The sequence below is a fragment of the Heterodontus francisci genome, chromosome 9, assembly GCF_036365525.1.
Source record: "Heterodontus francisci isolate sHetFra1 chromosome 9, sHetFra1.hap1, whole genome shotgun sequence".
Lineage (NCBI taxonomy): Eukaryota > Metazoa > Chordata > Chondrichthyes > Heterodontiformes > Heterodontidae > Heterodontus > Heterodontus francisci.
In genome coordinates this window covers 73,646,163-73,671,347 of record NC_090379.1, presented here as the reverse complement: position 1 = coordinate 73,671,347, position 25,185 = coordinate 73,646,163, and the positions used below count along the sequence as shown (strand labels likewise).

Genomic DNA, 25,185 nt, shown 5'->3' with positions numbered 1-25,185 from the left:
CGGGCTCTATGAACTTTCTGTTCCTCTACATGTGTCTTTATGGAGAGTGGGAGAGAGTTTTTCAATTCCTCGAGCAAAATTACCTCTCTGAGATTTTCGTAGCTGAGCTGCACTTTAAGAACTCTCAGCCACTGGTCAAACACAGCTGCTTATTTCTCTAAAACTCAAGGTAAGTTTGATTAGCTTGTTTCTTGAGGGTTCGAAACTTATGGCGATAGACTTCTGGTACTAACTCATATGCACCGAAGATAGCATTTTTTGTTAGTTCATAATTGGATTAACTCTCATCTGGCAACAGGGAATAAATCTCATGGGCTTTTCCTGTTAGCTTGCTTTGTAGCAGCAGAGTCCAGGTCTCAGCTGGCCACTTTAACTGCCTTGCCACTTTTTCAAAAAATACAAAAAATGCTTTCATGTCTTCCTCATTGAATTTTGGAATCAATTGGGAAAGTTTTAACAATTCTGTACCCAGCCCTAAATTACGCTCCTCCATATTGGCCATGCTTTCACTGGGGTTACTCTGTTGCCCCCTATTTAACACAAGCTGCCTCAGCTCTTTCTCTTCGTATTCCTTCTGTAAGTTTCTTTCTTTCTGTCTCCCCTCTCTTGCTTTCTTTTCATGTTCCTTCTAGAAGGTTCTTTCTCTCTCGCCTGGCTCTCTCATTCTCTTTCCCTATCTTCTAATTCAAGTTTCCTCTGTTCACTTGTATCTGTCGGAGTCTATTTTCAACCATATTCCTGCTTCTTCAGATTCAAGGGAAAAATGGTTGGCCACTAGTCTTAGGAGTTCAGACTTCCTAGCCTTGCCACGTACAGTGATCCCACACTGCTCAGCCATTTTCCTCAACTCCTCTATAGACAGTGCATTTAACTTATCCCAAGTTACTTCACCCTGGCTTGGGGAGCTAGTGGCTTCATTCGCAGACATGTTAGTATTCTCGCACACACAACCACAAGAAAACCTGTTTTGAAATCTTTTCTCTTTTTGATTGGGATTAATTTGGCTTCCCACTTCCAATTTCTTGTTTATCTGTGGGTCAAATTCGGATACTAGACCCTAAATTTCTGTTACGATCGGATGAGAAAGGAGTCTAGGTGTTCTCTCTCAGCCTTGGCCTGGCTTGACCATAACAGGGTTTAATTTTTTTAAAACACTGTGTTTTTAGCTCCCCTTCAGTGAATCCTTGTTCACTGCTCTCCAATTGTAAGGCAAAGAAATCAACCAGACAGGTTTTCTTAGATTTAAACAAGAAAGGTGGAAGTTTATTAACCTTAAACTCTAATTCAGTTAATGACTATGAATATACGACGTGACCACGCTAGCGTGCATACGCGATAGACACACATACAGATAGAGACAGAAAAGTAGAAAGAATATAGGGGAAAAGTTTGAGGCAATAGCTGGGATTTATTTACGGTCCTTTGAGTTCAATGTAGGGTCTTTGATTGCCGGTATGTCTTTCCGTTTCATTGGGGCCCAGTGCAAGCTTTAAAACTTGTTTCGATGTGGGAGTGTTTTCTCTCTTGAGGTTTCAGTGACTTCAGTGGATCTGGAGATTCGTGAGAGAGAGGCTCTCTTCTTCTAAGTTCAGCTGAAATCTGACCCAAATTGTGCTGTGAGCAGTTCAAACAAAACCTGGGCCAGCAGGTTAGTCATGTGACTAGCTATTTTAACAAACTCCTGCATTGTGGATTCTCCATCTTAGCAGTCACCCTGGAATGCTGGCTTTCTTACACATTCAATGTCTGGTGATAAAAATCCATTTGGGTTAATTGGATCAGGGAGCTGTCTCTCAAGACACTGTCTCTGAGTATGCAAATGTTTTCCAGCCACTGCTGATCTCTTTAAACAAGGAATTTCTTCATTCCAACAACAGTTTAAAATTAATGTTCATATGACAAAATTAATATGCCTCATTCTTGGCAGGTGGGATCTTCATGACAATACCTTCTTACTATTGTATGCAACTGTTGTTATGTTTGAAAGCAATAATTTTGTCCCCTTGTTTGCGAAAAATCTAACTCCTTTGCTAATCAAGAAGCATTGGTCATTCCTACATTACAACAGTGGCTACACTTCATAAGTACTTCATTGGCTGTAAAGGCTTTGAGATGTCCAGTAGTGGTGAAAGGCACTATATAAATGCAAGTCCTTTTTGTAAAATACCCACATTGAATAATCTTTTCAGACAAAGACAGACTTTCTTGTTGAAATAGTGTGAATTTTATCGAGCTGGTCATTTACATATGTATACATTCTTTTCTCCCCTTGTTTAGTGAAACATCTAACTCCTATGCTAATGAAGAAGCACTGGTCATTCTTTGATTCGGAAAGGCAGTGATAGAGACTTTACAAAACAGGTTGTCCTGAAAATTATTGAGTTAAAAACTGCAATAAGTATCACTTCAGAAGTTCTTCTAAAATTTTAGTGACTGATTTATTTGTCTTGTGTTAGATTCTACAAATGCAGGATAAGGCACACTGTCATTTAAAATTGTATGAGAAGACAGAAATGAGTGAAGCTAGCCATTCAGAAACCTTCTGGTTTTATTTTTATTTATTTATAGATACAGCACTGAAACAGGCCCTTCGAGTCTGTGCTGACCATCAACCACCCATTTATACTAATCCTACATTAATCCCATATTCCTACCACATCCCCACCTATACTGGGGGCAATTTATAAAGGCCAATTTATCTATCAACCCGCAAATCTTTGACTGTGGGAGGAAACCGGAGCACCTGGTGAAAACCCACGCATCACAGGGAGAGCTTGCAAACTCCACACAGGCAGTACCCAGAATCGAACCCGGGTCGCTGGAGCTGTGAGGCTGCGGTGCTAACCACTGCGCCACTGTACCACCCATATAAAGATATTTATTCTGAAGGAGTAACTAACCCATTACAGACTTTACTCCTTATATCAATGCTTTAAATTGTATTCTCAATTTTGTCTTCAAATCTCTAATTAAATTATAAATAAACATATTTGCCGATAATTTCCACGGAATTTTTGCCTGATCTATAACTGTTATTTCAGCGGAACCCCTGGAGAAATATTGTAAACAGCGACTACTTATGCCATTTTGCAAGGATTCTGCTTATCTTCCACCTAAGTTATGGTAGTAGATCAGAAGAACAGCTGTGGAAATTCCAGGCAAATTGGCTGAATTTTAGCACATAAAATCAGGTGGATTGGGTTCGCGTCAAATATTAACATTTTAAAATTCGGAACCATGACCTTAACCTGCCTCCAACCTGCCTGCTTCTGGGTTTTACAGAATTGTGATAACAGGTAGGCTGCTAACCTCCTTGAGGGAGGTAGGTTGGCAATTTAAGTATTTTAATGAGCCTGGCAGACTCTGCTTTAACATGCTTTGCAGGTTTTACTGTGGACAGCCGGGTTTCCCAGTCCTTGGGAAACCTGGGCAGCTGAAGTGGGTAGAAAACAGCATTGGGGAAAAGGTAAGTGCCTTTACAGCACTGCTTGTGGGACAAGAGGAGCAGGAGTGCATCTCCTGGGCTCCCAAGCTCCACCCCCCGTCACAGCCTCCTCCCCATACTAAGGCCCCTGGGATCAGGGATTGAGCACCTCCCTCCCCTCTGGGGTGGGAAATCGGACACATTCCCAAGGGTTGTGGATTGGACCTACCTAGACCTGCGACCTGCTCCTGAGTACACTCTTCCCGGCTGGAAACCAAGCCTGTCAGTTAGGCTGACATCTGGGCAGGCAACCTGCCAGCGTCAAAAGATGCACGTCGCGGAGTTAAAACTTCACAGCATACGGAGAAACCCGGACATCCAGGTTTCCCATCAGAAACTCCACCTCCCCACCCCACCCCCCAACTACATAACCAGTCCCTGTTAATATCCAGGCCAATGATTCTATAAAACCCCGAATTGTAACAGTATATAAATTCAGGTGACTAATTAATTTCTACATCCTGTGAACATAATTACAGAGTAAATGAGGTTAACTGAAGGGAAAATATAGTTGAAGCAGCAAAGAGGGTGGAAGTCTTAACGTTTTATTGGTGGAAAATTTTACAATTTACCCTTGTTTTAGGAAGACATAGCATAAATGTTGAGGCTAAAAATCCATAGGGCAGCAATTCCAGAACTTGTTCTTGTATTGTGCCTGCTGAAAATCTCTGCTATTGACACTAATGGACTTTCCAGGATTGAGGGAAGTTCCCTGATTACCATTCCAATGGTGAGCACCTGCACTACTAGGGGTGTATCTTAGGCACCAGTCTATACCAGGATACTCAGGCTGGGGTGAGTTTCAGGGGCCTGCTTTTTTGGAAACATTCAGATTCACATTGCAGCAAACCTCTCTCTCCCCCCCCCACCCCACCCTCCCCCCAACTCCTCACCACTACCCCTGTACCCCCCATAAATGCGCTCCTTTAAACAAGATGTTGCTAACTTTAAATGTTCAGGAGTTGAGCACAATTTTCTGAGCCTGGATCCTAAAAGTGGGCCCACAACTGCCAAGGATGAGGCCTGTATGCCTCTTCTCATTAGATATACCAGCTACTTAAGATGTGACAACCTTCTGGCAGGAAGAATTTACAAGGACTCCCAACATAATCAGTCCCTGGTGACATCCACTCTGCATCTTTCAAGGCTCAGTGGGACCTCCCAGTACAGATCTTGACCAGGTCTTGGCTTATGTTCTGACTCTTTCACCACATTCCCTCCAGTTACAGCAAGAGTGTGCTGGAAGTCATGAGGATATTTGCACTGGCTGCCATATATGCAAGCTTTCTAATGCAGTTCTTCTAATGTTACAACTATTGTGGAATCCACCTTGCATTATAAATGTGCTGGTTTCTATAGCACCCAAGACCGGAGTAAAAATTAAAAACTGCTGTCTTTTCAGTTCAGCAATATAAACATGGCTTGATTGCTGATGGATCAGTTTCATGTCAGCTATATCAACTAAACAATGTAATTTGACTGGCTCCGGTTCAATGCTTGAATGTAATAATCTGACCAGGTGCAAATAGTCCTGACAGACTTACATAGCTGAGTATTAGCATGCAAAAGAAACTTTAGTTCAGCCATTAAATTTTTGTGGCACAGATTTATTATCCAGTGTCAGATCTTTTGCCATTTATACTCTAGTGCTTAATAAGTATATATGACTTCACTATTTTATTGTGTCCCTGTCTTTAATTTCTCAGCTGACTAACTATGGTGGCCTTTATATTTTCTGTAAGCATAGACATCCAGTTTGCATTCGAGCTGGTGCTCATATACGGACAGATCATGTACTTTTTTAATCACAGATCAATCACAGTACATCTGCCACGCTTCAATTCACTAACCTTGCAATCTGGTGCAAGTGCAAAGTTAATTGACAATTACAAATTGCATGGAAGCTAATCACTGCTTCATTGCCAAGCTTACGAAAGATAAACATGAGATTGAAAAAGTTGTATTACATCTGGGATTGTAGAAAAAGAAATCATTCTGTGTAAATTTGCAGTCATATACTCTGTGCAAGAAGAAATGTGTTCACAAAATTCCATTTGCATTCATCAGATGCTTCTCAATCATTAAATAAAAGGTTCAGGATAATAGTGTTATGAGCAATGATGTCAGTCATAAAAACATGAAAATATTTAAATATCACTTACATCATACAACTCATTTATTTTTGATAAGGCTTTTATAGGGTATTTTCACTGAACAAATAAGGGCCGGAAGTATATTTAGCGTCTTTGTGAGGTGATGGTTGTATTTTTCTTTATGGAAGCACAACCCCAGACAATCGTATTTGGGAGGAGTCTTGTATTCTCCAGCGCATCTCCCAAACATAGCCCAAGTTTGTTCACCAGGATCCATTTCCCAAACATTTTTGCATGAATAAATTTACATAATCAAACCTGATTTTGACAGATGCTATCAAAAATAATGTTACCTAATGGTCATTATTGTTTTACGTCAACGATGTTCTAATAACGGATGTATTAGTTATATTACAATGAATTGGGCTTCAGAACATTGGTGGCCTAATAGTGGGGAAGTAGTTTCAAAATGTTTTATATTGTTTATACCTTTGATATATTTTCCACATTTCCCCTCGCTACATCACTTGCAAGATGATGTGAGTGCAACCTGAGGCCTTACTTCAGTTTTCTATTCCTGTGTGCAATAGTGAATCCCCACTGCTCAGCATGTAAGTTCAGGAACTCGCCATGGGAAAGATTTCCTCTGCGTGGTATACGTCTAGCAAAATTGTGAATGTGTTATAAGGAATAGATTTATGATTTGGCTACACTTGGCGCACAAAGGACAACTTTCCCATGTGAGGAAGTGGAGGTATCAACTTGCATCTTAGCAGTTTGTGACCCAAAAGGTTTCTCTTTAATTGAGGCAGTGTGCCAACAATCTGATATAAAAACAAAATGCTGTGGATGCTGGAAATCTAAAATAAAAACAGAAAGTGCTGGAAATACACAGCAGGTCTGGCAGCATCTGTGGAGAGAGAAGCAGAGTTAACATTTCAGGTCAGTGACCCTTCATCAGAACTCATCAGAACAGAAGGTTCTGATGAAAGCTCACCGACCTGAAATGTTAACTCTGCTTCTCTCTCCACAGATGCTGCCAGACCTGCTGTGTATTTCCAGCACTTTCTGTTTTTATTTGTGCCAACAATCTATCTGCTTTTAGAACATAATAATGCTTGACATATTCCAACATTTTCATATGTAAATTGTTCTACAGGTTTTAATAAGAAATGTAACTTCCATTATATTTCAGATTTAAGAATATTGAATCATTGACTCCACGCTACTTTCTTTTTAAACATTTGTTTGTTTAATTCATTTGCATGTAAGCACTTGAAGTGTTCTAGTCCAGTGGCAATAGTTAAAAGATCCATTAACTGTCTGACGCTTTCATTAGCTCACCAACAGCTGTCACGTTATAAGAGGAAACATTTTGATGTGTGTATGAGGGTCTGACATGCTGACATTATTCTAAACAGCAGGCAGCTCTTCAAATAGCTTCATGACTTGAGTTAATTCGAACAGTAGTACAGATATGTGAGGCTACCTGAAAGCTGGTAATTGAGACAATAATCCATTGTTATACCTTAGGCTAGACTTGTTTCAAAATTAAGCTGCATATATAACATTTTATGCAGCACACTCAGTCTCTTTCTTTGGCTCAAAAAAGGCTCTGTTATGAAAGATGCTTCAGTTACTTTATGCTGTCATTTTTCAAATGTGCGGCAGCTTCTCAAGAATAATAGAGATCTCTGTGATGTTTTTTTTTCTGATAAGCTGATAGTGTTTTGATGAGACAATTAAGGCCACTGAAGGTTTTTCTACTTTTTATGCAGAGGTGCTGGTGCAGCACTAGGGTGATGCCACAGTACACCTGAAACATTGTTCAGCCACAGTTCTGACATTGACCCTTAAGAAAAAAAACACATTCTGGGTTTGACATTTTAAAAAGTGACCCTAAGGCATATAATTGCACACATGTGAGATGAAATAAGATTATCCTGAGTAAATGCTTACACAAGCATTTTACTCAGGGGTTCATATCAAAGAGATTCCTTTACTAGCTTGCGCCTGCCTTTGTAACTGGATCTCAACTTGATCTTATTTAATGCACTGATATAGGTTTTCAGTCATTATGTTGGCTGTATTGCATATCAGGAGTACTCCTGAGAATTCCTAGGAATTGATAATTCTTATTTCTTATGTATGTCTACTCAATATTCACTCTGAGGAGGATGATATTGTGTGCTGAGCCATGAATTATAAAAATTGATCCCTTTGTATGTAGGCTTGCATTAAATTGAGATATGCTTTTTTTTTTACTATTTATTGCCTCAGTAGGGCTCCTGATGTCAGTTTATATTTAGCTGCTTGGTTATATTAAAGTTTTTCTACCACTTGTGATGTTTTTGCCAAGGGCAGTCTTGAAGCAATGCATACAAAACTACTCGTTATGCAAATGACTTCAAAAAATATTCTTAGACAAATTCTACATGGAATTTTAATTTCAAATCATTTTTTGAAATGTTGATTTTTGAAGACAAAATTAGAGATGGAATTAAATTTACAGGCTCAGTGTGAGCCTGAAATTCTACCAGATAGTTTTGCCAATGCTGAACTTTACAAAATGCAGCTCTTAGCTATTCAGTAGCCAGTGCACTGCTTTGTGTTCACATATCAATCACAATCAATCTTATGGACAGATATGTTTTTCTGGTAGCACACTCAGTCTGTAGTTGTTTTTCTGATTCAAACTCTTCACAATGGCTGGGAATAGTGGTCCTCCAAAATCTGTCCAAGAATGTTTAATGGGATTTTGTAGAGCCTCTAAGAACTGTCTGTCTAAGAACTACACTTGAAGCAGAGGGTTCAAGAAACTGCAATAATGCTGAGGATCTCACTTCAGTGAATGGCTGTGATGAGTGCATAAAGACTTAAAAAAAAACTCTGCTCTCCCTAAATTGAGTTTGCAAAACTAAATATCAGAGAGCTCTTGTCACTCCGATTTTCCAGAAGAATCTCAAGTTCATAGTTAATCTTTCTGTTTTCCTTAAAAGTCTCAAATCCCAGAACATGGACAGAAACATAGCCAGGCCTGCAGGAATAAAGGCAATAAATACCAGTCAGTAGGAGGCACATAACGACAGCTACCCATCAAAAGTGAGGTGCTGTAATCATATCAGCTGCAGACCATCGCTACAGGGGTTCCCCAGGGCTGTGACCTAGGCCTAACCATCTTAATGACCTTCCTTCTATTATGTCAGAAGTGGGAATGTTCACTCATGATTGTACAGTGTTCAGTTCCATTTGCAACTCCACAGATAATGAAGCAGCCTATGCCCACATGCAGCAAGACTTGGATAACATTTAGGCTTTGGCTGCTAAGTGGCAAATAACATTTGGCCACACAAGTGCCAGACAATGACCATTTCCAACATGAGAGAGTCTAACCACCTCCCGTTGACATTACTATCACCGAATCCCCACAATCAACATCCTGGGGGGATCACCATTAACCAGAAACTTAACTGGACCAACCACAGAGATACTGTGGCTACAAGAGCAGGTCAGAGGCTGGGCTTCCTGTGGCGTGACTCACCTTCTGTCTCCCCAAAGCCTTTCCACCATCTACAAGGAACAAGTCAGGCATTTAATGGAATACTCTCCACTTGCCTGGAAGAGTGCAGCTACAACAACACTCAAGAAGCTTGACACCATCCCAGACAAATAGATCCATTTGATTGGCATCCCATCCACCACCTTAAACATTCACTCCCTCCACCATTGGTGCACCATGTCTGCAGTATATACTTTCTACAAAATGCACTGCAGCAACTCGCTAAGGCTTCTTCAATAGCACCTCCCGAACTTGCGACCTAGAAGGACAAGAACATGCAAGCGCATGGGAACACCACCATCTGCTAATTCCCCTTCAAGTCACACACTCTCTTGACTAGGGAACATATCACTCTTCCTTCATTGTCACTGGGTCAAAATCCTGGAACTGCCTACCTATCAGCACTGTGAGAGTATCTTCACCGCAGGGACTGCAACAGTTCAAGAAGGTGGCTCACTTCCACCTCCTAAGGTTAATGAGGGATTGGCAATAAATGCTGGCTTTGCCAGTGACCACCACATCCCTCGAACAATAAAAAAAACCTCAGTATATCTCTGTATGCACTCATGTATGCACACACATAACCTACACACACATACACATGCATTCACTCTCCCACATATATATATATATATATATATATCAATTAACACTCAACCATTAACTACCCTCACATTCACCCAATATACACAGATGTACAAGTAATACCCCTCCCTATACTTGTAGTGGATTCTAAAATTGAGCTAATCTGGAATATGATTGAGCAATATTTTGTCCTCGTCATTAACGTTTCCCTGTTTATATCCCAAATCTTAAAGTCTTATCACTATTAACCCCCACAAGTTTAAACCCACATGCCACAAACTTATGTTAGTGGGCGAATTTAACTTTTCCTGGGTCAACCTTCTGGTTATGACCAGCTCAGGCTTAGGAAAATGGCTGTGAGGAGAATTATGCACCTGTGTGAACCTAATTTGCTTTAAAACCCAACACATAAATGTAACTCATTTCCTCATCCTTTCTGCAGAAAAATGGTCCAAAAATCCCAAAAGATCACCATCTTTCAGATGAAATGTTAAGTTGAGGCTTCATCTGCCTGTTCAGTTGGCTAAAAAAAGTCCTATGCCATTACTCAAAGTAGATAAGGGAAGTCTGCTACTGTTCTGGCAACATATCTCGCTCAACCAACAGTATCAAAAGCAGCTTATCTGGTCATTCATTTGTTTACTATTTGTGGGATCTTGCTCTGGACCAACCAACTGTCATGTTATTCAAGATAACTATACAGTAAATGGAAAAGTCCTGGGGAAAATTGATGTACAGAGAGATTTGGGTGTTCAGGTCCATTGTTCCCTGAAGGTGGCAACGCAGGTCAATAGAGTGGTCAAGAAGGCATACGGCATGCTTTCCTTCGTCGGACGGGGTATTGAGTACAAGAGTTGGCAGGTCATGTTACAGTTGGATAGGACTTTGGTTCGGCCACATTTGGAATACTGCGTGCAGTTCTGGTCGCCACATTACCAAAAGGATGTGGATGCTTTGGAGAGGGTGCAGAGGAGGTTCACCAGGATGTTGCCTGGTATGGAGGGCGCTAGCTATGAAGAGAGGTTGAGTAGATTAGGATTATTTTCATTAGAAAGACGGAGGTTGAGGGGGGACCCAATTGAGGTGTACAAAATCATGAGAGGTATAGACAGGGTGGATAGCAAGAAGCTTTTTCCCAGAGTGGGGGATTCAATTACAAGGGGACACGAGTTCAAAGTGAAAGGGGAAAAGTTTAGGGGGGATATGCGTGGAAAGTTCTTTACGCAGAGGGTGGTGGGTGCATGGAACGCATTACCAGCGGAGGTGGTAGACGCGGGCACGATAGCGTCTTTTAAGATGTATCTAGACAGATACATGAATGGGCAGGAAGTAAAGAGATACAGACCCTTAGAAAATAGGCGACAGGTTTAGATAGAGGATTTGAATCGGCGTAGGCTTGGAGGGCCGAAGGGCCTGTTCCTGTGCTGTAATTTTTCTTTGTTCTTTCTTTGTTCTTTATAACAATAATTGCATTTCAAAATGCAACTTGTGGTTTGTAAGCTACTTTATGACATATTGGCACATGATGAGGCACTATATAGATGTAAGTTACCACCTTCTCAAACAACTAAATGAGATACTTCACTGTTACAAATACCAAAATATCTATTGATGTCACTGTGAAGCTTGAAATTATGGTGAGCAGTGGCAGAATAATATTGTAAAGTAGCCTTTAGAGACAAGACCAAAACAGTCCCCAAATGCCCCAAACAAGCAAACAAGTCTGGGAAGACATCATGAACTCACTGTCAAGCATGAAAAGTACAAGATGGATAGTTGCAGTTGAAAAGATATAAACATAAGTTATTGACACTTTTAACCCCAACATTCTGGAGTACTTTTTCTTATGTGTACAATAAATATATTATGATGTGTATACCGCTTCTAGTGATCTGAATGCTGGTGGGGTACCTTCATTAATTGGTTAGTAGTAATGCACTTAAGAAAGGACCTCATCAGGGTAATCGGGCTCTCAGTGAACCTGTTCGCTTCCATCTGCATCGTCTTCGTCAACAAGTGGATCGCGACCCTGCACGGCCTCCTCGATATCAGCGTCCCCCAGTGTACAGCATGGAAGGAGACCTTGCCTTTGTTGTACCTGACTTCGTTCAGGTACTCTGATGCGGCTTGAAGCGCATCTGCAGCGCAATGTTCTCCTCGCACCCCCGGGCTGCTCCCACCTCCGCCGCCGCTGCCGAGAAAGCTCCACACAAGATCAGGTGGCAGGTTGTTCAGCCTTGCCCGTCTAAGAGTGAAGACCAAAGTACGGAAAGTCCGCATCAGAGAACTCCTCTTTGCTGACGACGCTGCATTAACTTCTCAACCTGAAGAGTGTCTGCAGAGACTCATCAACAGGTTTGCGGCTGCCTGCAACGAATTTAGCCTAACCATCAGCCTCAAGAAAACGAACATCATGGGACAGGACGTCAGAAATGCTCCATCCATCAATATCGGCGACCACGCTCTAGAAGTGGTTCAAGAGTTCACCTACCTAGGCTCAACTATCACCTGTAACCTGTCTCTCAATGCAGAAATCAACAAACGCATGGGAAAGGCTTCCACTGCTATGTCCAGACTGTCTAAGAGAGTGTGGGAAAATGGCGCACTGACACGGAACACACAAGTCCGAGTGTATCAAGCCTGTGTCCTCAGTACCTTGCAGCGAGGCCTGGACAACGTATGTCAGCCAAGAGCGATGTCTCAATTCATTCCATCTTTGCTGCCTCCTGAGAATCCTTGGCAGCAGGTAGCAGGACCGTATCTCCAACACAGAAGTCCTCGAGGCGGCCAACATCCCCAGCATATACACCCTACTGAGCCAGCGGCGCTTGAGATGGCTTGGCCATGTGAGCCGCATGGAAGATGGCAGGATCCCCAAGGACACGTTGTACAGCGAGCTCATCACTGGTATCAGACCCACCGGCCGTACATGTCTCCGCTTTAAAGACATCTGCAAACGCGACATGAAGTCCTGTGACATTGATCTCAAGTCGTGGGAGTCAGTTGCCAGTGATCGCCAGAGCTGGCGGGCTGCCATTAAGGAGGGGCTAAAGTGTGGCGAGTCGAAGAGACTTAGCAGTTGGCAGGAAAAAAGACAGAAGCGCATGGAGAGAGCCAACTGTGTAACAGCCCCGACAACCAATTTTATCTGCAGCACCTGTGGAAGAGTCTGTCATTCCAGAACTGGCCTTTATAGCCACTCCAGGCGCTGCTTCACAAACCACTGACCACCTCCAGGTGCTTACCCATTGTCTCTCGAGACAAGGAGGCCAAAGAAGAAGAAGTATACCGCTTCATGTAATTAGAACAATAGAATTAAATGAGTCAGTGATTGTTTTTTTCATGTGAGTAGCTGAGCCATACAGACCAAGAAGGTTAGATAACTCACCAATCCATAGTCAACCCATCTGCCTGCAGCCAACCAGCCAAATCACAACAATCTACCACCACCAGCCAGCTACCTGAGACCAATCAGCCAGCCAGACAGCAAACACAAGCAGCCCGTCATTTGGATCCATCAGTCCATAACCTGCAGTCAACTTTAGAAACTACCCACCCTTCACCAGCATCCAGCCAAACCACAGCCAGCTATTGTCAGCATTCAGTCACCAGATGTCTGCCAGCCAGTCACCAGAAGCCAGGCATCAGATGCCATCCTTCCATAACCATGGTCCAGCTACTAGAAGTTACCCATCCACCTTCAGCAATCAGTCAAACCACAGTCAGTTCGCCATCAGCCACAGCAGATAATCTGAAAGCAACAGCAGCCAATCCACAGCCATTGAGCCACAAGTGTTCAACCAGCCACCAGGAACCAATCTGTAGATGTTCTTTAGGATAGAGCTGAAGGTCTAAATATGTCCCTTCTCTAGGGAGTGCACGTTGACATGGGAAGGCTTGTATGCTACTATGTCCCTGAGCTATGCTGATGGGAATATAACCCCTAGTAGGGCCATGCAAGCCAGACACATCAAAAGGCAGGAACCAGACTAGAGGTAATCCACCAGTCCTCCTGGTGGGGGTTTGAAAATCAGGCTAATATGTATTCACATAAAAATTCTTTCTTTCATGGAAACAACTCAGACAAGATGTGTTTGTTACAGAATTGTAACAGAGAGAAAGATTGGGAGAAAGAGGCCTGGGTGATAGTTCAAATTATTCCTCCTTGTTAAGCTGTAAAACCCAGATGTGACGTGCTGTTAAATACTCACTTTGCAGCAATCATCCAATGGTGCATCATTGTGAACAAGTTTCCACTGATTGGCTGTTAACAAGACCTTAATAAGCGCAAATGTATTTATTTCAGTTTTTTCCCTAAGGTTTCTCAGTCCATTTTTGGAACCATACGAATTGTTAGAGAAGTGTTAAACACTAATAAACAATACATTAGCACTTCCCAAAATCTAAATCTTTACACATTTTCATTTTTGATACATTTATTGAATTGAGGAATATTGGAGCGTAGTTTTTTTTCTAAATCTTACTTTGTGTAAATCTATTACAGTCATATCTAGAATGATTAGAATCAACATCATAGTCATTACCATTATGATCTTTTATTGTGTATTAACAATTCACAAATACAAGGGGAAAAATATCTTATTATTTTCACCAAGTATTGCATTTAAAGTGGACATACTCTGCAGCATTGACGAGCTGGCAGACTGCTAACATTTACACCTTGTGATATTGTGACTGTGTTTCAGGTCATTCATATAACTGGACGGCTACGGTTGAGAGTTTCTCTTTCACACGGACGTGTGCTGCCTACTCAAATTATAGGTCTAGTAGTAGTGGCTCATGCTTTGCCTCCTCCTACTATTAATGAAGTCAGGATTGACTGCCAAATGTTTGTCACCAGAGTAAATATGGACCTCAATATTATTTACTGTGAAAACCGGTAAGCAGTCTTTTATTTATCTGTGTTTTATGTTTCTGTATTTTTTTTTAATGAGGATAGGTAGCTTCCTTTTTCTCGTTTCCTTTGCTTGTTGATCCAACTCAAGCCATACATTTCAAGTGGGCTGGTCATCCACTGTCAATGTCACTCCTGACTGACCACCAGACCTATCCAACAGCTGCCTGGGGGAAATTCATGCAGTGCTTTCCCCTCTATCCTGCAGGAAATTTCTTGACCCCACTTGGTGCCTCCACACACAACTGGACTCAAATAGGGAAAGCAACAGAATGGGGGACCAAACAAGTCCTTTTGTGCCTATGTCAGTAGTTTGATACGCCGCACCACAGCTCTCTATCCATTGTCTATTTTTGCAATTACAAGTGTTTTTGCAATTGCAAGTTAGTGTGTATTTCATAAAATAGACCATTTTACTGTACTGTATTTTCACGTTATTAATTTATTTCTTAAGATTCTTATGATGTTTAATGTTGTTTCTTTATGCTTCTGTATCCTGTAGGATTAGCGACTATATGGATCTAACTCCTGTAGATATTGTGGGTAAAAGATGCTATTACTTCATTCATGCTGAGGATGTAGAAGGGATCAGGCACAGTCACTTGGATTGTGAGTATATGGCTGACTACAGGAGTACACTGCAAAGTAAGCTTCATAGAATAATGTCACTCTGGGGAGAATTGCTTTCATTGCAAAGTATTCCCCCAGAATGTTTGTAAGAAGGATCCTTAAAATGTATCTTTGAGAGTAGATGTTCCTATTTGTACAGGCCCACAAGCAGTCCTGTGGAAACTCACCAAGTAAGGTGTGCCAGACAGAAACAAGCCTCTTTCTATTAAAATTAAGCCAGCAGCATTTCGGGATCAGGCTTTAATAATAGCAGTGCAAAAATATTGATGTTTTGATGTGCGTTTGAGATTGATACCAGATTGCAGCACTTTCTTTCCAGAATGGTGAGTCAGAGTTTAGGTACAAGACTTGGTAGACTGTTCCTGGTGTAAGATTTGGTCCAGCAGTCAGAGATTACCTAAAAATGTTAGTGGTTTTAAAACCCTTTATTAAGAAGCAACAGTTTAGATCTGATACATAAGCTAAATAAGCAGAAAAGACATACAGCCCATAACAGGTGAGAATGGTTTACCAATCCCGGATCGGACGAACATATGAGGAAAGCAGAGGAATGCTGATCTCCATTGCTGGCAGCGGCAGTGTTCTCAGAACGGTTTACTGTCCTGGATCGGACCTATAGATGGATGAAGCAGAGTGATGCTGCTCTTTGGAGCTGGAGATGGCAATCTATTCTGCTTTTGCTCTTCTTTAGATAACCAGGGTGTTAGGCCGGAACCAGCATGGATCCACCCCAGGAAGCTCTCCCTTGTCCTCTGTTTTCCTGAGCTAACCAGGGTATTAGGCCAGAGCCAGCAGGGATCCTCCTCAGAAAGCTCTTTTCTGTCCAAAGCTCATGGAATCATCTCATGGCTTACAACCTGTTAACCTTTACTCAGACAGTTGGTTTAGATATGGGTCATGAGATCCCACCTTATCAAGCTTAGGAATGTCTTGTACCAGAGCCCATGCTACAGTCATGGCCTTGGCAGAGGTAACAGGCCTATGCTGTCCTGTGTTGTCAGCCTGGCAGGCTGCTATGGATTCTTTCTTTTTAAGAGAGAGAGAGAAAGAGCTAGTTCTGTAATATTCAATTCATTTATTAAGTTTTTATAAGGTTATTAGGTAGCTATTTCTTACACTGGTCTTACTGCTACCATAGTGGAGAGGTGCCAAGCAGAGATTAGAAACTTGCACACAGGAAGCAGAACAAATGAACTGGATGAAAACAGCACTGTCAGTGCCTAAAAGCAGCTCACCCATCTACTATTATGGACAATGGGAGAGCCAAGATGCTGGGGGCCCTAAAATAAGGGGAAGTAAAGAATTTTTTTTTTTAAAAGGTTGAATATCTGAGCAAAACTATTTCCAAAAGGCTGATATGTGCACAGAAATATTTTACTGCATCCTAGATGTAGATGTGCTTCAGCTATCATTAAAAATATCACTGACAGTGAAGAAAGACGAAACTTTGGAATGGCATACAATGGCATAGTCTATTGGTGCTTTCATGTTTTTTGCTATACAGTGTTAGGCTTTGGGTTCTTTCTCCACCTGGACACACTGGACACAAATGCTGGTAGTGGAAAAAATTCAGAGAAAGAAGCAAATGAACACAATTCTTTCTCACACTGATGAACGCACTACTAGTTGACTCAAAAATGGCTTTAGCATTGAAACAGGCTGCTCACATCATATCTCAGTGCCAGAAGGATGCATGACACTGAGAAAGCTATTTACAAGAACAGGCAAGAGGATGTGCAACTTGGTTCTTCTGTCTGACTAAAGAAATGTAATACATGGCTTAGTAATTAGTTAAAAGGCTACTGAAATGTTGTGCTCAAAATCTTGTTAACTTGTTAACAAATGACTTTGGACAGTATTTACAAGTCCAGCAAGTAAACACCATGCTACTATTAACAGGCGCTTTTAACCCTCTTGACTTTTCTTTCACTGGTAAACTGTTTTGCTCAGTAATTCTTATGTTTGCTTAAGTTTGCAACTATAAATTAATGCTATATGCAGGTACAGTGTCATATGCAGACACAAAGGGCTGAATCTTCGGATTCCGCTGGGGGTGGGAACAGAGGCAGGCAGGGGTTGAAAATACCAGTGCCAGCCGGTGTGCCGGTTTCGCGATGCCGTTCCCGGTACCAGCCATTTTCACCAGGGCGGTGGGAGGGTGAGCACCATGATCCTGCCTGATCCATATCAAAGGCCAATTAAGATGATTAAAGAGCTTATTAGGACCTCATTAAGGGAGATGTTGTGATTGTCACAGGGGCGCACAGGCTGCACGCACTGTCTGGGGCAGACCAGCTGAACGCAGGCAGGCACACGGTGGGGACCGCCCCAGGGAATTAGCTGGCCCCATAAAAGTTTGTACAACGCAGAGGGGTCTCGGTCATTGGGAAACAGATGCCATTGGCACAGTGCAGGTGACGGGGACAGTGGGCAGTAAGCAGTCGGGCAGTGCTGGAGGTCATCACCCTCCTGGCATCACAGGGACATAAGAGCAGGCGACAAGGCTACCAAGCACAATTGGGGGAGCCAATTGAGCACGAGGAAGGCAGCAGCTGGGAATGGGGGCTCAGTGGTGATATGGGGCAACACCTTTCGCACAGGATCTACCACTGAAGATGGAGCTACCTGGAGATGACCGAGAATCAGTGTCACAGGAGACTGCAACTTTCCAGGCAGATGGTCACAGACATCTGTGCCCTCATTGCTGAAGACCTCACACCTCGCAGCACTGGTCGCCATGCCCTGTCAGTAGCTGTCAAAGTCACTGTGGCCTTTAACGTGTCTTCTTCTGGCTCCTTCCAAGGATCGGCAGCAGACCTTGGTAGCATCTTGCAAAAGGCAGTACACCACTGCATCTCGAAGTTCGCTGATGCCCTATTTGCCAGAGATGGACGGTACATTTAATTCCAGACAGATGGGGTCTCGCAGCAACAGTAACGGCTGTTGTGGTGTGTTTAAATCGGGCCCCACTTGAGCAGACCCGCCTCCATTCCTGCCCCCATTGCTGCTAATCGGCTGTCAAACCCATCTCCATAGCAATTAAGGGGCGCCCCCATGAAACTCGGGGACGATTACGTTTTCTCCCCAGGAGTGGGTTTGGGACCCTGAAACGGTCCCAACATCTGTTTCCTGTCCCCGCAGCGAAAATCCAGCCCAAACCTTTTAGTCATCATTTCCATTTGCATCTGTCAGATTGCAGAGAAATTAATTCTCAAGGGATGCAAGCACAAATTTAGACAAATGCAACACAGCCTCTGAACAGCTGCTGTTTACTAACATGGGCTGACATTGGCCAACACAATTAGAGATCAGTATGACAGTCTGTCATCATTTAGAGACTCCTAATGTATGTATGTTGATTCACAAAATGTAATAGAAGTTCACAGTTCAGATTGTTTGTGCTGGCACCTAGGATTCATTTATGGTATAACACACTTGTGATCTGCTGTAGAAGATGTTGAAGATGTTGTGGGGTGGCACAGTGGCACAGTGGTTAGCACTGCAGCCTCACAGCTGCAGCGACCCAGGTTCGATTCTGGGTACTGCACAGTGTGGAGTTTGCAAGTTTTCCCTGTGACTGCTTGGGTTTCCACCAGGTGCTCCGGTTTCCTCCCACAGCTGACGACGTGCAGGTTGATAGGTAAATTGGCCATTGTAAATTGCCCCTAGTGTAGGTAGGTGGTGAGGGAAGGTGGGGGTGTGGTAGGGAATATGGGATTAATGTAGGATTAGTAAAAATGGGTGGTTGATGGTCGGCACAGACTCGATGGGCCAACAGGCCCGTTTCAGTGCTGTAGCTCTAAATAAAAAATAAATATCCCTCACCATTTTCCACCAGGGAGAACTTAGAAAGTTGAGCTGAAATCTAGATTTTTCATCATATATATTTTCCACGCAGTAAATTTGCCAGTTAACGGAGTAGGCTACAGTTTCCACTAGCGTGGAATTGGGGCACATTTTCAATGAGACAGGACTTCCATCCACCACAAAAGTGCACCCCTCATCCTGGCTGACTGTCCTACTTTGGGGTCATTTACATCATTTATGTGGGTTCCACAACATTCTCTGGGCATTAAGTCTGCATGGAATGTGAAGATTGGCTGCAGTTTGGTCTCAAGACCAAGCACAGTCAATGTGGTTAGTGGTCTTCAGTGTGCCAGTTGAAGATGAAAAGAAAATATTTTCAAATCATTCCAGAGCACAGCTCAGGTATGCAGGCTTTCCAGGCATTACATTTTAATAGCTACCCTCTGATCCATAGCAATTCTGGATGTCAGGGAGGGACATAGGGCTGAATTTTCGCATTGGGGGTAGGAAACAGGAGTCAGGACTGTTTTTGAGTCCATTTGTATATTCGCATCTATCTATTTTGAGTTTACATTTTCTTTTTGTCACTGTTCTGCAAAATGAATCTATTAATTTGGTGCCTTTCATATGGCCCTGAACCTGTCCCTGGGAGGAAACTGAGTTGTGTCATGATTTTCAAGGGAGTGACCCCTTAATTGATATGAAGACATGTTTGCTGTCCAATTAGAGGCCGCAAGGACGGAAGTGGAGGTGGGCCAGAGGAAGTGTGGGCCCAATTTAAATGCACCACGGCAGCCATTACTGTGTCTGCCATTTGACTGAAGGAGGATAACTGCAGAGATTGTCAGAGACTTGGACAGGACTGGAGTGAACCAGATGTCTCAGGAAAGCCAGAGGCCTGGCACCCGGGGCAGGGCTGCTCCTAGGTTCTCGGATGGGGAGATCAATGTCGTGCTTGAGGCCGTGAGGGAGAGGATGGAGGTCCTCTTCCCGAAAGGTGGCTGGAGGAGGCCACCCATCCAAACCAAGGAGGAGTGGGTGGAGGTGGCAGCCACAGTGGAGCGTGGAGAGAAGGACATGGATCCAGAGTCAGAAGAGGTTCAATGATCTCATACACTCTGGCAAGGTGAATTCAACCCCCTCCCATCCTCAGGATAGGCCTCTAGGTATTCACTCTCCAGCAGAGACACACCTGGGGAGCCTCAGGGTGCATGCTGCTCCTGAACATGAGAGGAGTGTGTTCCCAGACCACTTACTGACCCCTCAGAATGGCTCAGAGCCATAGTACTTCTGAGGAGTCACCACTGAGATATGCAAGTTCTAATGAATAGAGACACATGACATTGGCTACAGAGGACAGCAGTGCCTTACCTCACTGTCTTTTGTCCTTGCAGGAGAAACAGGCACATAATATCCAAGAGTGGGCCCAGACAGGAGGAGGGGTGCCATTTTTCCACCACTTTACCCCAGTGGAAGAGAGAGCCATGGACATAGCCAGGATAGTAGACAAGGAGGATGAGGAGGAAGTCTTACCTGACCAGACAGGAGCTCATGGTGGAGCTGGTGAATACAGAGGGCGATGTGGGTGCAGTGCACTTCTCCCTGTCTGATAGCATGTCATGCACTGAGTAACAATGGGTAGCCTGAGCATTGCAGATGCTTCTATTCTCCTAGGCTAGCTCTCATGAGCTCTTCTTGTGTCTCCCATAGGTGCAGACATCCAACCCAGGGCACCCTCTCCCCATCCCTACCTGGGACCAGAGGAGCAAGAAGCTAATAAAGAAGTACCGTCACACTTTACAAGTGCATCGTCCACCCGTGCAGATACACTCACCTCGGTGGGTCCTCGTGTGCGTGTAGATAGGGTGGCACTGGGTGAGGATGACAGCACTAGTGGGCAGGAGGAGGTGCCAGAGGCAGAGGGAGCTGTGGTCAGTTCTCCTCAGAGGAGGGAGGACGGACACAGCCCTGCTCAGCTGGGCACAGATGCAGGGCGTCTGGAGTCACTGGAAAGGAGGCTCAATCTTGAACCTTCCATTGGGGTAAGGTGGTGGAAAAATGGCACCCCTCTGCTTGTCTGGGCCCACTCTTGAATATTAATTGCCTGTTTCTCCTACAAGGACAAAAGACAGTGAGGTAAGGCACTGCTGTCCTCTGTAGCCAATGTCATGTGTCTCTATTCATTAGAACTTGCATGTCTCAGTGGTGACAGGCCCTCAGAAGTACTATGGCTCTGAGCCATTCTGAGGGGTCAGTAAGTGGTCTGGGAACAGGAGATGTGTCAGAGTTCCCTGAGGCAATGCAGGATCTTAGGCAGAGGAAGGAGGATTCCATCCAGCTCCTGTGTGCCAGCATGGCTCAGGGTTTGAGCGCATGAGCTCCTCCATAGAGAGAGTGGCCTACCTTGTGGAGAGCCATATGTGGCAGCACTAGGAGTGCATGCAGGAACTACGCACTGACATCTACAGGATGCAAGCGACGTTGTGTAACACGGACCGTTCAGTGGGGCTGGTGGTGCAAAGATCTTTGGAGGGGATGCCAGCTGCGCCCCAGCTGGTGCTGTCCTCCAGGCATCCGGAGTACCCAGCAAGGGCTGAGGATCTCACAGCAGAGGAGGAGGGTGCCACCCCTCATTGGGCGCCCTCAACATCCTCAGCCTCCTTGGCCCCTCTGACCAAGGGGCTATTTGTGCTGCAGGGCCTAGTGACAGAGGTTTCCTCTGCAATGCTGCAATAGGCAGGGTACTGAGTGGATCACTGGGGTGTGTTCTTACCAACTCTGTCTACTGTTTTCCTTTCTTTGCGCTGTATAAATGGTGACACTTTAAGCCACATATCTGGGACTCCTTTTATTGCTGGCGTGATGGGAAAAGTAGTCTGGGTGATGAAGAAGAGTGTGGGTTCCTCCACGATGAGGGCAAAGCTTCTGGGCAGATGTGCTTCCTTCATTGGCGGTAAGTGATCAGATGTTCCAGTCTGCGTCTTGCATGAATGTGTTCACACAGGTATCTCAGACTCATTTCCATACCATACCCCTCATCCTGGGCCATGTTATGGAGAACACAGCAAGCCACCACAATGACCGAGACCCTTGCAGGAGGATATTACAGGGCACTGCCCAATCAGTCTAAGCACTGGAACCTCATCTTCAGAAGCTCAATAGCCTGCTCAATGGTTGTCTTGGTGAGCAGGTGGCATTGGTAATATTGCCTCTGTGCCTCTATCTGAGGCTAACATAGAGGGCTCAGTAGCCATGTCTTCAAGGGATATCCTATGTCCCCTAGAATCCATCCACAGACTTTGAGCGTTGGAGTGAAGATCTGCAGCAACCTGGACTGCCGAAGGATGAAGGAGTCATGGCAGCTGCCAGGAAAGTGAGCACAGACATGGAGGAGGCTCTTGTTGTGGTCACAGACCAGTTGAACGTTGAAGGAGTAAGAAGCCTTTCCTGTTGATGAATCTGATTGGGCGGTCACTCGGTGCATTGATGGCCACATGGGTGCTATCAATGATGCCCTGCACGTGGGAGAATCCACTGAAACCCTCTGCCTTCTGTGCCTGTGAGGCTGCGTCTGTCGTGAATTGAATGTATTATCCAGCTCTGGCAAAGAGGGCTTCAGTGACTTGCGAGATGCAGTGGTGGGCTACCATTTGTGAGATGCCACTAAGGTCCACAGCTGATGCTTGGAAGGAGCTAGAAGCAAAGAAATACAAGGCTACAGTGACTTTGACAGTTACTGGCCAGGCATAGCGACCAGTGCTGCAAGGTGCGAGGTCTTTGACGACGAAGTCACAGATTTCTGTGACCATCTGCCTGAAGATTCACAGTCTCCTGTGGTCATCTCCAGGTAGCTCCATCTTCAGCGGTATATCCTTTGTTGATGGTATGGCCTCCATTGCCTTCCTTCCTCTCTTTCATCACCTCTGCCTTCCTTTTGCTTGGGATTTCACCCTTCCTACAGAAGGCATTGCCCCTTATTGCCACTGGGCCCAAAATCTGAGAGTTGTGTCCTCATTGCCAGCTGCAGCCTTGCTTGTGTTAAGGTGGCCATACTTTTGTGTTTGACAGCCTTGCCCGTTGCTCTTCTGCCCCTGCTATGCCAGGGGTGTGATGACCCTGTTCAGTGCCTGACTTCAGACTGCTCCCCACCACCTGTGCAGCACAAAGGGCACCTCTTTCCCAAAGGCCGAGTCCCCACTGTCTGCCATTAACCCTCTTATGGGGCCCAGCTAATTCCATGGGCACCCATGACTAGCTCAAGGGTTGGAGATGCAGAAAAGGGTTTGCTTCCCCTTTTCCTGCCCCAATCCCATTAAAAAATCAAGAGGGTAAGAAGGATAATTCCAGCTACCAGGTCCAATCAGAGTAGAATTTTCCACCAGAACTGTAACGTTCCACCGTGCGTAGAATCTGGAAAGACTATTTTCCGCCTCATGGCCCCCCCACTTGATGCCTACAGGGGCGGATTAACACATAGGACTTGGGGCCAGTTCTGCTCCTCAGGGCTCCACTGAGGAAAGTTTTTATAACTTTTGTTAATGAGCTTCAAGCTCTCTGGCAGGTTCACCTGTATGCTATGGGATGCAGATTTGAACTTATTACTGATGCTCCTGCTGGAGTAATCTACTATCAAAACCAATAGCATTAAAATGGCCAATCAGCAGGAATGGAGTGGAAAATGACCTGCTCCATTTTAAATGTGCCAAGAGTCTCGGGGTCAGAAGGTCATATGTTCAAGCCTGATTCCAGAGACATAGGCCTCAATATTAACCCTCCCAAGACAGATGATGAGGAGTGTTTAAAAGTGAAAAATGTGAAATGTGACCACAACCAGCTGCACATGTGCACACCGCCATTTTTACAGTGACTGATATTGTGGCGTCCAATGGCAGGACGCTAATTAACATAGTAAAATCAGACTCCCACAGTGAAATTGGGAGCTTGAATTGAAATTTACTGCTATTAAACAGATTTCCCAGAGGTGGGGAAACTTTCCAGTGAAAGGAAAACAGGAGCCACTTGTTCCTCAGGGTAAGTGCTTCTTTCAGCACTCCTTATGGGAAGGAGTGTTCCCCCATGCTCCTCAAGGAAGCCTGAAGCCTCGCCCTGCCCTGATTACCAGCTTTCCCCTCCCAGCCCGATTGTCGACCTCCCCCCAGACCTGATTGTGGGCCTCTTTCCCTCATCGATTTCCAGGACCATTCCCTAGAGTCCCTGACTGCAGTCTCCTGCCACTGGTGTTCTCTTCTGCCCACCAACCCGTCTGTCAATTTGGCCAGCTGCTAGGCTGGTGACAGACCTACAGAATTTTATGATGACCTGCTGATAAGTTCCGTAGGACCTCTGCGTCCTCTGCCTTGCCGTGTTCTTTGGCCGCTTTTACCCTCAGGCATACCCTCCCTGCCTCACCGTAAATATCAGAGCCATAATCTCGGCTGATAGTCCATTCACTTACTGAAGGAAGGTTGCACTGTCGGAGGTGCCGCCTTTCAAATGAGAAGTTAAACTGAGGGTTCGTTTTCCTTCTCAGGTGGACACAAAAGATCCCACAACACTATTCAAAGATAATGAAGGGACTCCTCTCAGTGTCCTGGACAACATTTATCCCTCAACACCACTCAAACTGTTTAACTGGTCATTTAACTCATTGCTGTTTATGGGAGCTCGATGTGTGCAAATTGACTGCCATATTTCCCTGCATTACAGCGGTGACTGAACACAAAACATACTTCATTGGTTGTAAAGTGTGTTGGAATGTTGTGAGCTTGTGAAAGATACTATTTAAGTGTATGTCTTTGTTTAACCAATCCCCACTCCATTCTTGCTCATTAGGCAGAGTCCTTTAAGTTTTTTTTGAAACTTAAAAATAAATCAAAATTTAAATTCTTGCCTTCTTTTGCTGTTTGGTGCCTGCCCTGCTGCTCCTCATCACCACTGTGGCTGTTGGACTGCTGATGCCTGTAGAAGCATTGTGTCTCTTCTTTTGTTGTCGTCACCCCACCTTGACCCTGAACAAAGTGCCTATCTTTGGTCACCCCTCCTGATTCTGATGCCAAAGAGAGGAAGTAACGATGATTGTGGACTAAAGGTGCACAGCAGGGAATGGATGAGC

The 25,185-nt window shown here is 44.2% G+C and overlaps 1 protein-coding gene across 9 annotated transcripts in view; it reads left to right on the top strand.

Annotated features, from left to right (window-relative positions):
- Positions 1–25,185, top strand: part of LOC137373856 (neuronal PAS domain-containing protein 3) — a 1,451,864-nt gene that overhangs the window by 1,399,679 nt on the left and 27,000 nt on the right. For all 9 annotated transcript variants that reach the window (XM_068039328.1, XM_068039327.1, XM_068039336.1 and 6 more), the window contains 2 exons: positions 14,428–14,621; positions 15,139–15,245. In XM_068039328.1, the coding sequence (XP_067895429.1) occupies positions 14,428–14,621; positions 15,139–15,245 (301 nt within the window). The remainder of the gene's footprint in view (positions 1–14,427; positions 14,622–15,138; positions 15,246–25,185) is intronic.